The 15,469-nt window shown below is 40.2% G+C and overlaps 1 protein-coding gene across 4 annotated transcripts in view; it reads left to right on the forward strand.

The window, feature by feature from the left end:
* Positions 1–400: 400 nt before the first annotated feature.
* The window catches only part of igsf3 (immunoglobulin superfamily, member 3), a 118,589-nt gene continuing 103,520 nt past the window's right edge, over positions 401–15,469 (forward strand). Inside the window, exons 1-3 of one of the 4 annotated variants that reach the window (XM_077537284.1) lie at positions 401–664; positions 1,528–1,667; positions 7,735–7,846. In XM_077537284.1, coding sequence (XP_077393410.1) covers positions 7,807–7,846 — 40 coding nt within the window. In that variant the 5' untranslated portion in view covers positions 401–664; positions 1,528–1,667; positions 7,735–7,806. Of the gene's footprint in view, positions 665–1,527; positions 1,668–7,150; positions 7,554–7,601; positions 7,847–15,469 lie in introns of those variants that run through there. The other 3 variants (XM_077537282.1, XM_077537285.1, XM_077537283.1) reach the window with 3 other exon arrangements.

Raw genomic sequence — 15,469 nt, forward strand, 5'->3', positions numbered from 1 at the left:
GATGGCTTGTAAATCAGGCCCCGATGAGATGGAAATTCACATTTTGAACAGATGATTTTGCATATTGTGACTTACACAATGAAATCCTGCTGGCATGTTTTAAAGAGGACGACCATGAGACTGAAAAACAACTAATCATAGATAGATATTTTTTTCATTTTCAGTTTTTGGCATTGAAGTGCTGAAGCCCATAGTGAGTTTTTTTTTTTTTTTTTTTTTTTTTTTTTTTTCTCCCCCTCAGGTAGTGCCCCTTTCCAAAATAAACATGTGAGAGTTCAGGCTGGATTTGATGGATAGCATCTCCTTTGTTGGTCTGAGCCAAAAGCCAAAAAAAAAAAAACAAGACTGTACCTGCCAGTCACATTGTCATCATCCAGCATGAACGTGTGCGCGTGTGCGTGCGCGCGTGTTTGCGCAACGCGCTCCATCTTTTTCTGACTTTAACTACCTTTTTGTTTGTTGCTCTCCATTATTGCGATATGTTTGTGAGTCAGTAGGCTGCACATGCATAATGGATGACAACCGACTTGATTCGCACATCGGGGCGACGCCCACAAGACCTGAAATGAAGACGGAAGATGAGAAAGACGATCACAGACAGCAAAGGCGGATGAAAGAAATTGTGAAAGCGGGACTCCTATTTGGATGCTTTTCTTAATTACAGGTGACGTGAACAATGAAGTATTGTATGAATAGATCGGATTTAGTACAGTTTTATCGTACCTACAGTTACAGTATGAACATTGGAATGGCAAAGTCAATTCCTTTGTTTTTGTTTTATAGTGAAGACATTTTGCCTTTCACATCAAAGATGAATAGAAGACAAAAAAAATCTTAATTCCAGCTTTTATTTGATTTATTTACATGTAGATGTGTTAAATATTTCTACATATATGATGTATAAATCCTAGTTTAAAACAAAGAAAATCAACTCTTAATTGCACTTTATGAAAAAAAAAAAAGTTTATTTCTTTAATGATATTTAAAACTCATTGACTGGCAGCCATTTTCACATTTCGCAATCCCGTTCGCTCCCGGCTCTTTTACTGGATTTTGACTGATTTTGCAAGTCCCACAAAATATTGTGTTCAATTGCTATATCAAAAGAAAGATTCAAGTCTCTTCTTTCATCAGGAAAAAACAAGTATGTTTCTATCTGTTTCCGTTTTGCAGCAATTAGCATTAGAAGAGAGCTAAGTTTCATCAGTTTTCACAAATCTATTTCAAATTCTAAGTAATTTCGCTTTTTTTTTTTTTTCTAATGGCCCTGGTTGATCTCCTTTGCTCTGCTGCCACCTGCTGGCCGTTTGTATAATAACTACCATTTCTGCAACCATTCTTTGCAGTTGAGAGGCTGCATCAAAGCCTTCTGTATGCTCTGGCATAAAAACGAAAAAAACAAAAAAACGTATAAATCCGTCTTTGGGACACTTAAAACATAAAAAAACGTATTTACACGTTATTGGGAGCAAATGAGTTTATCATGGATTTATATTTTAAAATATATTGCTATATTTCTTTACTCAGACATGCAAGAAAAAAGTAGAAGGCAGGTCCATGCAGGCATCGCGACTCTTCAAGCGCAAGTTGGGCAAAAAGAAGCACTCAGTCTGATTGAAATATGAGACAGCATGACAAAGGAAGACAGTGAAGAAGTCTATCAAAAGGTGAGAAATGGAAAAGAAAAAGGCACACTAAGTGATAAAAGAAGTGCTTGATGGTCATTTCAATATTAATATTCTGCATTAGGAAGCCCTTATGATGAATAATTCATTCGATGGGAAAATGCTACGCTAATGCATTGCGAGACGCGGTCCGGCCCAAGTCACTTTTGTTGTGCGCAGCAAGTTGAAGCTTTGATTGTGTGACTTCTCTTTAAAATAACCACACGGCGGGCAGGCGTCTCCTTGCGTGACAGCCAAATGACATCTTTTGACGGCGGCGGCCTCAGCTGTGCGCAATCACAGGTTAGCGCCGATTGGGCGTAATCTGCTGTGCCGATGTGAAGTGCGCCACCGGTAATTGGACTGTTTCACTGTGCTGGCGACTCAGATGACTTTAAAATCCCACAATGAGGATCGGCCTGCTTCTTGGTGGAACGTTAAAGCCTGCACATTGTCCAAAGCGCCATACACATACTGATTTTTTGAGCATTTTTGCCGATTTGTATCTCTACTAATTACCACGAGTCTCTTCCACCAAATTATTGTCTGTTGTAGTACCAAGACTGACCTGTAAGAGGCAGCATGGTGCCGCAGGGCATCCAGACTGCTGGAAAATACAAAAGAACAAGTAGTGGTTTAAAAAAAATTAAAAACAAGAGAAAAGAAAGAAAGAAGCTAGCTTAATTGTTAGCTTATTTGGTTACTAACTACTTCACAGTTACTAACTCTTCATTTACAAAACTATATTTGCCGATGTGAACAGTACTGTGTTTGTTAAAAAAGACAAAAACAAGAAGAAGAAGCTCGGCTAATCGTAATACAAACACAAAAATGTTTACTTTGTTTAACTGTCAACAAATACATAAATAGGCCTACCTAAGTTTTCTGCAGTAAGTTTTACAAAATTTCAATGCAATTTAAATTTTAATCTTTCACTCATCAATCATTCTCATTATTTTAAAGCGATACTTTACTTATTTAGCCATTTTTGGCAGTCAAATAACATTTTGCCTATAATAAAATTGATATTTTCATTATTTTTCATGTACAATTAGTACCTTTCAAAACACATTTTGGCAACTTGCTGTCAGCTGAAAATGACATCACAAGGTTACCTCAGGTAACCAATCACAGCTCAGCTTGTGAATGTCACATGACCAAACCTAGAAAACAGGTGAGCTGTGATTGGTTACCCGAGCGAGCCCTTGTGATGTCATCTTCAGCCGACAGCAAGTTGCCAAACGTGTTTTTTAAAGGTACTAATTTGTACGTGAAAAATAATGAAAGTATCAAATTAATTTATAGAGAAAATATTAACTTTTTATTGCTATAATGGGCGAAATAAGTGAAGTATCACTTTGAGTCGCCAATGTGAATCCTCTACTTTCACCGTCTTCTTTTCTTGAGTGAGGAAAAACTTTTTTTTGTTTTTTTTCCCCCCCTCGTACTTGTTGATACATTTCTTACTAACAATTCACATCACCTTTGCCGTGCCCACCTGACATTTCTGCATGGATTCAATTGTCATACATGATTCAAATCCTCCCATTCGACCTTCCCTCTGCCCGCCTGCGCTGCATTGAGCCCATCGACTCAACAAACAGCGACGTGGGCCACTGAAATATTCATATTTTCAAAGAAATTAAATGCTCCGCGCACGTTTCGCACAGTTAACAGGACCGTCGGTATGAAATGAAGCGCAGGCTCCTCTGTTTCCATGGAGACGTCATAGGATCCCCCCCAACCACCTCCCCTACTGCAACCGTTCGCAAACATTCTTCTGAATATGTTTCCCCCATGTGAGAAAACATATTTGAGGTTACTTTGTCGGCGTTATAGTCAGTCAAAGGTGATCTGATCGCGATAACGACGTTTGGCTCCGAGCTGGCTGGTCGCATGTGCAAAAAAAAAAGAAAAAAAAAGTGCCATCACGCAGCCGTGCAATGAGGAGAGTCTGTGGAGAGTGCGGCTAAATTTAGGTGCGGCAATATGTAGACCAGGTGTAACGAACCTTGAGCCAGCTGGATTCAACAATATCGGATCTGGACGAGCTAGTAACAAATGTCTGCATACATTGTTGGTTTTCGACGTTTCTTTTGCCAAAAGGAGAGCTTGGAAAGATCTTTTAGCAACTATCTGGACCACTCAAATGATTCCAATTAGAGTGAAACTGATCATATGTTCACAAACCTTTCTGGAAAATTGCTCCTCTGAAGTTGCATTGACACCAGCACGGAAGGGCAAAGCGGAAAAGTTGGATGACACGGAATTGTACTCATGGTACACATCGACGCGTACTCGCCGATTGGGTACAATATGGCGAATAAAGCCATATAACTTTTCACGTTTCATAAAACGATGACATGCAAATGTGTGGACTGCACAGACTGAATTTATCGAGAAAATAAATAAATAAATACATAAAAATACGAAATAAAACATACTAACTGACCAAAATTAAGCCTTTTTTTTAATGGCAGCTTTCACAATTTGAAAAATGCATTTTATTACTTTGTGACATTGATTTTAATTAGGTTAACGTTTTACATCTAGAATTAACTCTTTCACTCGCCGCCATTTTCACATTTCGCAATCCCGTTCGCTCCCCGGCTGTTTTACTGGATTTTGACTGATTTTGCAAGGCCCACAGAATATTGTGTTCTATTGCTATAAAAGCATGGAACCTATCAAAAGAAAAATTCAAATCTCTTCTTGATCAGGAAAAAAAAGTATGTTTCTATCTGTTTCCATTTTGCAGCAATTAGCATTAGAAGAGAGCTAAGTTTCATCAGTTTTCACAAATCTATTTCAAATTGAAAGTAATTGAGCTTTTTTTTTTCTACATGGCCCTGGTTGATCTCCTTTGCTCTGCTGCCACCTGCTGGCCGTTTGTGTACTAACTACCATTTCTGCAACCGTTTGCAGTTGAGCGGCTGCATCAAAGCCTTCTGTATGTTCTAGCATAAAAAAACAAAAAACAAACAAACAAACAAAAACGTATAAATACGTCTTTGGGACATTTAAAATATAAAAAAAACGTATTTACATGTTATTGGGAGCAAATGAGTTAAAGGGTGTGTAAAGTGTCCCATAATTCTTCATCGTTGCGTTTTTTTGTTATAGAGACCCTTGCACTGTTTTGAATTGTGAAAAGAATACATAAAATGTCTGCTTTGATGTGGTAGATTCACGTCCATCGACGACAATTTGACATTTTTATGACTTGTGGGAATGTTAAAAAGTTACTTAAAACATTACTTGTACACTTAAAAAAAAGTTCGTTTTTTATTTTAATGATGGGCACAGATGACTTGGGAATAAATCATTTATATTCCCTCTATTTACAACAAGAGAAATGTATCGTTAAATCACGCCAATATGGATTGTGTTCAAGCTGAATGGCTCCATTGTACAAGGCAGAGCTCATTAAATCGCTGTATTGGCCTCTGAGAACAATTTGCCACCGTCGAAGTTTGAATCGAAGTCCACAAAGCAAAACAAACAGACTTTTTGGTTCCAATCAAAAAAAAAAAAAGAAAAAAAAAAAAAGATATTCATGTCGCAGTTTGAAACTTGCAATTCCCTGTTGAATGATTGAGTAGCAGATGGATCCGTGGCATGTCACTTGTTTGTATGCACGTGTGAAGGTCTGCTCATTTATTAATACAACACAGTGGGAGAGTGTTGTCGGCCTTCGCTTTCTACTTTTTGGAGTCTATTTTATTATTATTTTTTTCTTCTGTGCTCCTGCCAGTGTCGATGCAACGATCTGTTTGGAACCATTTTCCCTTTCCCAGCATACTTTCACTCACACCGTTTTTAATTTGAGATCATCCCGAATAATGCTGTCGATTTGTGAAAAATCAATAGGCACATGATTATGAGCTTGGGCAGGGTTTCTCTGAACCTTTTTTTTTTTCGAATACCCAAATTAGAAATAGGGATGTGACGATTAGTGCAATATCGTGATATTAAAACTGCCACAATATCGTCGTCGTCATGTTCGCGATATTTAAATGCAACACATCTGTAAAAAACAAAAAAAACAAAAAAAAACAAAGTCAGGTTGATTTCCATTCGTGTTCTAGCACCATCTGGTGGTTAGTTTTTTAGGGCAGTTTAATTTTCATCGGGGATGTTGTGGCACTTCTATGTTTAAAATCTCCATGTGGAGGAACTCAATATGTGTGTGCATTAAAAACACAACATAATAATAATAGCATAATAATAATAAAACAACAGTAATAATAACATAACATTGATGTAATGTACAAAAGCACAATATTGTGCCTTTTTTTTAATTTTATTATTGTGACCGCCCCACAATATCGTGATATTTATCGTATCGTGAGCTTCATATCGTGATAATATCGTATTGTGATGTTTGGATATCGTTACATCCCTAATTAGAAACGTGGATCAACTTAATTCAAACATATTTACGATACATGATGATGTCGATGTTAGTTGATGTTTTTTTTGTTTTAAAGTCTCACTGATGAAGGTACTCTTGTAGTTCCGTGAGGCTTTTTGTGGACTGCATGTTAATTTGTGTTCCTTTTTTTTTTTTTTTTTGTTCCTGTTCATTCTGCAGCACTGCGCATAAGGCTACTGCTAGCTTTGTTGTTTTAATTACCTTTTTACAGATGAATATGAAGGGAAATTAACAACAATTTTCTAATTAAATATATTTTTTTCACCGCTCTCATGAAGGCCAACAAATTGGATTATCTGAGAAAAAACAACAACTACAAAGCTGATTTCCACGAAAATTTGTTAAGCACGATGCACAGGTCAAGAAAACAATTAACTCAAGAGAATCTGAGTAAATCGACAACGTCAAACTTACGTTTTTTTTGTCTCGCATTCCCTGAAGACACAAATGAGTTTTTAGTGGGTGAATTTCACGCTTGATGAATTTGTGACTTTGTCAAAGAAGCCCAGCCAGTTCCAAACATTGGTAACAGAATATAAAACGGTGACTTCAGTTTGTATAAATTCGCCATTCCTGTTCAAAGATGCTGAAATGGAAAAAAGAAAAAGAAAAAAAGAGTTCACATCAAAGCACTTCAGCTTTAGGAGTGCATTTTGGTCTCTTTGATGGCCGTCTCTTTATGACGGGTGGCATTGCGTCATCAATTATTTCACTTGTTCTGTTTGTTATTGTTGACTGTCAAACTTGGTGATCAAACTTGACCCCTTCTTGTGTGCTTCTGGCCTACATTTGCTACTCACGCATGCAAATCGTGACCTCTCCCACAGTGGGTGGGTGTCTGCTGGTGTCCCACACGGCGGAAGAGGGGGAGGGGCCAACATGCTGATAAGTTTTCCAAAAAAAAAAGAAAAAAAAGTGCTCTTTGTTCAACTGGGGGAACTAACAAGGTGGACTGTTTTTTTTTTTTAAAGCACTCTTTGGGTGTCATAAAAAGTAGCCAAGGTGTGTTTAAATGACTAATATATATCTCGATTAATTAGATGCATTGTGCCCCAGCACAAAGCCGTGCCTACTTCCGCCACAGTGCCCGCCCATTTGGCTTCTACGTGGGCCGGTAGTGGGAGATTGATTACGTCTCCGGGATTTGCCGTTGGAGGGAGCACACGGGCTGAGATTTGCTCTCTTATCAGCGGCACAAAAAAAAAAGTGTGGGGGGAAAAAAAAGAAGCAACTACACGGACTTAATTCGTCTTAATTTTATTTTGTGGATCTCCCACGTCCCGTGTAGTTCGCTGTATCCCCCCCCCCCCCCCCCCAAAAAAAAAAAGAGTCGTGCGGGACTTGGAAGTGTTGAGTGAGCCGGAGCTCCTCCGCAGTCCGTGGATGTGTGGCGGTCGTACGCCGGGGAGTGGGTTGGGTCGCCCGGGTGCCTGGCACGCGTCCTCGGCGATAAGGTGAGCGGAAGAAAGGAGTCCCCGTTTTTTTTTTTTTTTTTTTTTTAATTTTTTTTTTTAACAAGGTGCTAGTTTGTGCTGGACGCCGAAGGGGGGGGCGTGAGAACACCTTGCGTGGATTTGTCTCGTCAACGAGCAGCTCGGATTCACCTTCCACTCTTTTTTTTTTCCGGGTCCGGAGGAGACGCCGCTCGTTTGTTCATCCAGAAGGGGCGACGACATCGTGGGGGGTGGCTGAGCCGGCCAAGGCACGATGGCAACCGGTGTGCTCCTCGTCGCCTTCGCGCTGCTCGGTAAGTCAACCAAGACATATTTAAGTCTCCTTTTACGGATTTTTTTTCCCTCCATTCCTATCTGCTTATCCACTGTGGGTCAGTCTTTACCGAATGTCGGCGCTTTGCTGCATGAATTGTCAGTTAGCGTCAGGTGGAGATTACGGCTCATCAGTTCGTCAGTCTATTTGTGTCCCTCAAGGGACACCGTTTGTCCAACAAACGTCATAAAAGAAAAACTACCCAAAAACTACATTACTGTATACACATTTCATTAAAACCTTTTAAAATAAATTTCAGCATTAAAAAAAAAAGAGCAAATTATTGGTCACCAAGGCAACTGAAACCTTTCCAGGCCTTCAAAAGAGCACAGGTTGGTTACCAAGCTGTTAAAGTCAAGTGTCAAGGGTACAAAAGACAGTGCGACTGCATTGACAAGCCACTTTAGAAATGGGTCAATGTTTTTCTTCCTTTATGGATTTAATATACAGGCACAGATGGACCCTTGCAGGGCTCATTATGCTGCTCAAGGCTACTCTTTGTACCTGCAAAGACGACATGCATGTCCCCAAACTGTAGAAATCAAAGATAGCAAATCTATTGAGGGGAATCACTTCAGTGACAAGCCAAAGGTGCGGTTATACTCCAGTGGTACACATTTTACTGCAAGTAACGGCAATAATGACATGTGAGCAGATGTGCATGTGTGTGTATTGAACTAGGTTAATGTCATATTTAGACCTTAGTCGCAGATTAACCCTATAGATGCTCACAGTCTGGCGTGGGCACAACACTGACGCGCACCTGGATGATACATTACCTCGGGATATGACATCACTCAGCTTTGTCATACACGCAGACGTCTTTTTTTTTTTTTTTTTTTTTAACAAGTTTGCGGTTTACATTTGTCACCCAAGTTCCACTGTATTATTGGGTGTCTCGCACAAGCTTATGACACAGTATGACTGGTAGAAGCAAACACTCATCATACATAGTCACAAGCTCACTGGCACCAACGCACGCCCCCCAAACAAACACCAGATGGCTTTTGCGCCTTCTTGAATATGGGAGGCCCGTCATCCACCGGGTGGGGGGTTGAATGCCGGCGGGAGGAGGAGGAGGAGAGGTCTGCTACGGGGGACCCCCCCCCCTCACTCGGCCAAGAGGATTACCATTTGCGCCTGGCTGCGTCTTGCCATCCCATTTCAGGCACTTTCACCAGGACACGAGCGGTTTTCCAATTGATAAAGGCGACCGATTTTTATCGAGAGTAAAGGCCGGGAAAGTGCTGCTTCTGCTATTACGTAATAAAATGAATCACACGGAGAAATTGGAAGCTGTTTGCGCGGGTGGTTGGTGTAGGCGTGTGTCGGTGTGTGTGCGCGTCACGGTTCAGGGGGCTTCGCGATATTCTCGCGAGGTGACGTGTGTGTTGCTTACATTGTGGTGGATATTGATTGTGCAATAAGCGAGCTTGTTGTTTTTTTTTATTGTAAATCGTGGGGAAACAAGGTAATGGTTGCTAATGCATTACTCAGTGTTATGGTAATTCCAATTACGTATGTACTAGGGGTGTTAAAAAAATTGATTCGGCAATATATTGCGATATTACATCACGCAATTCTCGAATCGATTCAATAGGCAGCCGAATCGATTTTTTAATATCCATTTTTGATGGAAAAATATTCAACAAAATGTCTAACTTTCATACCTTAAGCATGGAAGAATGTTATATTAATGGAACATTAAGCCTTAATATTTTATTTCAATGCCGTTTTAACATGAAAAAGGTTACAACCTGTTTGGTAAAACAGAAGTTTTGGATCAATAAATAATAAATTTTCATACAAATCTTACAGTGTACATGTACAAGTTTACTGAATAGTATTTTCTAAATTAGAGTAAAAAAAAAATCGCAACAATTGATTGGAAAGTCATATCGGGATTAATTGGTATCGAATCGAATCGTGACCTATGAATCGTGATACGGATCGAATCGTCAGGTACGAGGCAATTCGCACCCCTAATATGTACGGCACAGCCACTAAAAGTTGAATGGCCCAATTTCTATTCAAGTCAGGATTCAATATATTTTTTTTTTCAAGAAAATAAATGAAGCAAAACTTGAAAATTCAAACAAAAGTAAAATGTTTTGTCATCCTTTGACTATTCATGGTGGGATAGAGACAAGCCTTGCTGCAAATTGGGAAAATCAGGGATGTTCGATAACATTTTTTTTCAGACTGATACCAGTACCACGACTCAACTTTTTTTGAGTAGTCGCTGACAACAAAGTACAGACAACCGCTAGAATTTGCCCCAAAAACAATAACAGATCAGTTTAAAGAAACTTAGATGAATTTTTTGGCAATTTTCTGTTTCTAATTTTCCTGATCATAAAACGGACACCGGTATCGTCCGTCGTTGCAAGTACCGATACCATGAAATCGTCAAATTATCTTTCAAACAGCCACAGTGCTTACAGAGCACAAAATTAACAATAATACAATTCATAGCAATCCAACAGATCATTTTCCGTTCCTACATATCGTCCACAAAAAAAGAGACTACAATATTCCATTTTGTTTGTCAGAATGTAATTTGACAATTTGGCCATTACTAGGGATGTTCGATACCACTTTTTTTTCCAGACCGGTACCGATACTTAGACCCTCACTACTCACTGATACCGATACCAGTAGTACATTTTGATAAATAAATAAAAAATCACTAAAAGATATTTTTAAACAAAAATAATCCGTCTTCTGCAGAGTTTGTTGTAAAGTTGGCTGACAATTTTGAAGTATTTCCAAACCGGTGAAGTTTTGATGGAAAAACGCAGGCGTGCTCCGATGCTCGTGGGTTCATTGTTGTCAAAACAGGAAGTGATCCTCATGATTTGCCATGGTGGTAAACTGCTGCAGGGTAGCGCCAGCTACAGGCAAGGAGGACTCACTCAACGTCTCCGGCATCGGTCGCGAGTACTCGAGTACTTGAAAAAAGGCTGGTATCGGCCGGTATCGGCCGGTATCGGTACTCGCCCATCCCTAGCCATTACTATGGATGTAGTTTTTACTGTACCGACAACAGCAGTTTTGAATATAGTGTCAAATTAGAATGCAACATAATCGTAAAATACGCCTAAAATCGCACACAATGCAGCTGTCACAGACGACAAAATGCAGAACAAGGGTTGAGGTCGTTTTTCGTCCTTTTTTACTTTTATAGGGGTTAACAGCGCCGTCGTCAAAATAAATGGGTTAACGTTGACATTTGCATGACAGGTAATAATGTTAAAATGTGTGGACAGGTAATTACAGGAAGGTGACAGGTTGACCCTGCAAAGTTTTTTCTTTTTCTTTTTTTTTTCTGCATTCCCATTATTTCCTGTGGGCAAAAGCTGTCTTAAATTGGAGGTCAACCAACATCCCGACAGGATTGTGTCCGACCTTCCTGAAATTTGAAGCTGTCCGTCTTCCTTCTCTCGCAACTGGATGAGCCAAAAGCAAGCAACTGCCAAGTTGAGCTCCCGGCGAAACACCGACTAGGCAATTGCGATACGTTTTTCACAGGAAAAAAAAAAGAAGAAGACGATCTAGCCACATGAGCCATCCGCGGCATTCGTCTTACTTCACTTTAAATCTTGCATCAGACCTTTTTTTTTTTTGCTGAGTTTGCAACCAGATGTGTGTTTGTGTGAGATTATTTGTATGATGTAAACCCGATCAAGAGCGGCGCCCGGAGGCTCGCGTGCTTGTTAGCTTTTCAAACATGGAGTGAGAGGCTCCAGCATGTGTGTTTGTGTGTGTTGTAATTTGAAAGGTGTGTACTGTATAAAGTACAAACCTATAAATCTGTAAAAAATGATATGAATGAATATTTGCAAGAAAGGTGAACTGTGTCAACTTTAGAGAGACTGCAAATTAGGTACTCATAGTCTGGATTTACACTGCGTGTTGTGCAAGTGACACAAATCCATTTATTTTTTTTCATTAATTCTCAATTCTCAATTTGGATGTGTGTCGTGGCAGCATAAACAGGAAAAAACTCACTTGAATATACTCTGATAAGAATTAGACCTCTTAACTCATTCACTCGCCGCCATTTTCACATTTCGCAATCCCGTTCGCTCCCGGCTGTTTTACTGGATTTTGACTGATTTTGCAAGGCCCACAGAATATTGTGTTCTATTGCTCTAAAAGCATGGAACCTATCAAAAGAAAAATTAAAGTCTCTTTCATCAGGACAAAAAAAAAAGTATGTTTCTATCTGTTTCCGTTTTGCAGCAATTAGCATTAGAAGAGAGCTAAGTTTCATCAGTTTTCACAAATCTATTTCAAATTGTAATTGAGCTTTTTTTCGAGATGGCCCTGGTTGATCTCCTTTGCTCTGCTGCCACCTGCAGGCCGTTTGTGTAATAACTACCATTTCTGCAACCGTTCTTTGCAATTGAGAGGCTGCATCAAAGCCTTCTGTATGAAAAAAACACACACACAAAAACATATAAATACGTCTTTGGGACAATTACATAAAAAAAAGTATTTCCACGTTATTGGGAGCAAATGAGTTAATTGGGCATGACTCACACTACAATAAAAGCCTGGAAAATAGCTAAATATTTTAATAGAATGAAAAACAATTGCTGTCTTCTGTATGTTCAGCTTCTTCAACCCAAGAGCTGGTGACAATAATCTTATCACACTAAATTGTTCATGTTTTTAAAAACAGAAAAGGTTAAAAGTAGTCTTAAACAGATTAAATTCATTTTCCTTGACCATAAAGCTATCTTTCCAATATTGGGTCAATCAAGCAGCATGAAAACATTTGTGGAACCAAAATTTTTGGATCGTGTTCACGGCCATTACGCGTTGATTAGCTTTTTCCATGCGGTGCCAAAACGCAAACGCTCAATATTCAATAATTCATACATTTTAGTGTTTCAAAGAGCTTTGTGGCGCCGTTGGTGTGTATTTTTCGTCATAAAAAGAGAATCTGTAAACAATTTAAACAATGTATGCCCCCCCCCACCCCGAGGGCGCCACTGAGGCATTTCAAACTGTCTGAGGATTCAAAGTTTGCGATGCCGCTCCCCGATGGCCAACCTTCTTCCGAATGGGCCGCAACAGCTGATGCCCAGCACACTGTATGGCAGTAGGAATTTTGAAAGTGTGCGTTTGCGCGGTCACGCCGTGATTATCATGAGTCAGCTGTTTACTACACTTGGAATGTCGTCCACGTCTCTGCTGACACAAGTGCGAACGCCGTCGGGATTACAGGAAACATTCCAGAACTCTCCGTCTTGTGTAGCTCTCCACAAATAAACAACTTTTGCTTTGCAGTGCCCCCCCCACACACACACACAACCACCACCATGAAACGTGCCTGTCTTCATGAGGGGACATGTTCATTCGTGCACCAGCCTGCGTTTTAGCTCCCTTTTTTCCACCCCTCTCGTTTATTCTTCCGCGCCTGCTCTATCCCACCGTTGCGTGCGTCCTTGTTTGCGTCGTAAGCGCGTCGTCGCGCGCCACCCATGACGGCACGCCCTTTGTTCCGTTGTTTGCGCGGCATCATAATAACAATGTCGACTCGAGTGGCATGAAACAAGAAGAGGCGGGAAGACAATCCGCTTGTCAGTCACCTCTGTGATGGTTTCCTGTAAATAACGATGAAGGCTGAGGTGTGCGTTGGAAATTGTGCGTCCGTTCGCCGCGGGCCGAGATGTTTCTTATGTCGACGAGCAGTTGCGCTCGCGACGGCACGTTGTCGAATGTTTGTCTCGGCTTTCGGATCAGATAAGGGCCCCGCCAGAGCGACAGCAAGTTGGTTAATCGTGTTTTCTACCGACATGGCAATCTCCTGGCATGGAAGTTTTACTTGCACTGGATTCTCAGGCAGACATTTTTGGCCTTCCCCTGTTGACAAGGCTCTATCTACTTACTATTGACAATTTATTTTTTATTTTTTGGAAAAGTCAGCTACTACAAGTCGTGTGTAGCACCTTATCAGGCACAGCTGTAAGTGGGCAGATGCCATGTGGGTGACCACATACTGTACATTCTTTGTCACTCAGTTTTTTTTTTGGAACTCGCATTCACAAGCTCACGTTCTGCTCTTGATGCTCAACAGTCTCCACTTTGCTGCTGTGCTCTGTGGTGAGCTGTCAGGCCCAACAATGTGTTATTTAGTGGCCTAATCACGTGCGGTGCTAATAATGGTTCTAAGATATTGTATTGATGCCCAGCAGTTCTATTCTTTTCATTTCCAGAATGAGAATGTGGATGCTAGATTATTTTTTTCCCACCAAAGCAGATTTCAAACTGTGAATGTTTACCTGCCACCCAAATATTGCCAATAATGCCATAATTTGAGTTTTGAAAGGTCATGTAATACAATAAACATGCAAAAACCCAAATATGTTCGCTCCTTCTTCTTCTTTTTTTTTTTTTTTTTTTTTACGGAATAAGACCCCTGCATTCTCCCATTTCTAACCTGGATATTTGGTCCTATAAACGTGACTCCTATTCAAAAGGAATCTTGGTCTTTTGAGTAGCGAAACTACTGTATTTGTATGTGAATAGATTTGTGAAAACTGATGAAACTTAGCTCTCTTCTAATGCTAATTGCTGCAAAACGTAAACAGATAGAAACATACTTTTTTTCCCTGATGAAAGAAGAGACTTTAATATTTCTTTTGGTAGGTTCCATGTCTTTATAGCAATTGAACACAATATTCTGTGGGCCTTGCAAAATCAGTCAAAATCCAGTAAAACATTCGGGAGCGAACGGGATTGCGAAATGTGAAAATGGCGGCGAGTGAATGAGTTAATGATGACAGCATTTTTTTCCATCCTCTGATGGTTATGTCAGTGCAGGCCATGTTTGACTAGCATAACACATTAATATGTTTAATAATCAGCATCTCTGGTGGAAATAATGGATTTATGTCCTTCTTATTGCATTCAGCTGTTTTTCAGTTTCCCACGGTTCGTTTCAAAAAGGCCAACAGAACACAGGCCAAAGTGAAGTTAGTTACGGTTAACACTACAGATAATCGTTCTCACGCAGTGTTGTGAAGAGACACTCGCCATAAACCTGAGACCCTGATGTGATACGTCTCTCCACTTCAAATACAAAGATAAGGGAGCATGTGAAATGAATCAAGGTCTTGAGGGAGGCTTCCCGTCTGCCGCAGTGATTCAGTAGAAAATGGCTGAAGCTGAAGCACAAGTGCACGATAACTGACAGGACTCCTCCACATCTCTACTTCCTGCCAGCTTTTCGCATGGCCTTTCCTCCTGAATTGTATCTCATGTTTTGGCAAAGTGACCTAAAAAAAACCCACCCCCTTAGTGCTTCTGTTGGAACACTTCAGTGTGTTCTTCTCAGCTGAATGAGTGGCCCTCCAGCTGCTTCCTGCTCCTCCTCCTCATCCTCATACTCCTCCAGTGAGTAGCCCCTGACCTCCTCCCCCCACTCCATTTCCAAACAGTGCACTGCCCAGCCCAGCTCCTCTTCAAACAAATCCAATTAGAAACTTCCCTCATCTGAAGAAGGATCCAAAAGAGATTTCCAACTCCCTTAAGGCCACACATTCTCTCTATTATAAATGATATTTTATAACAAAACCATCAACCACCTGGA

This window comes from Festucalex cinctus, chromosome 11, assembly GCF_051991245.1.
Source record: "Festucalex cinctus isolate MCC-2025b chromosome 11, RoL_Fcin_1.0, whole genome shotgun sequence".
In the NCBI taxonomy this organism is placed as follows: domain Eukaryota; kingdom Metazoa; phylum Chordata; class Actinopteri; order Syngnathiformes; family Syngnathidae; genus Festucalex; species Festucalex cinctus.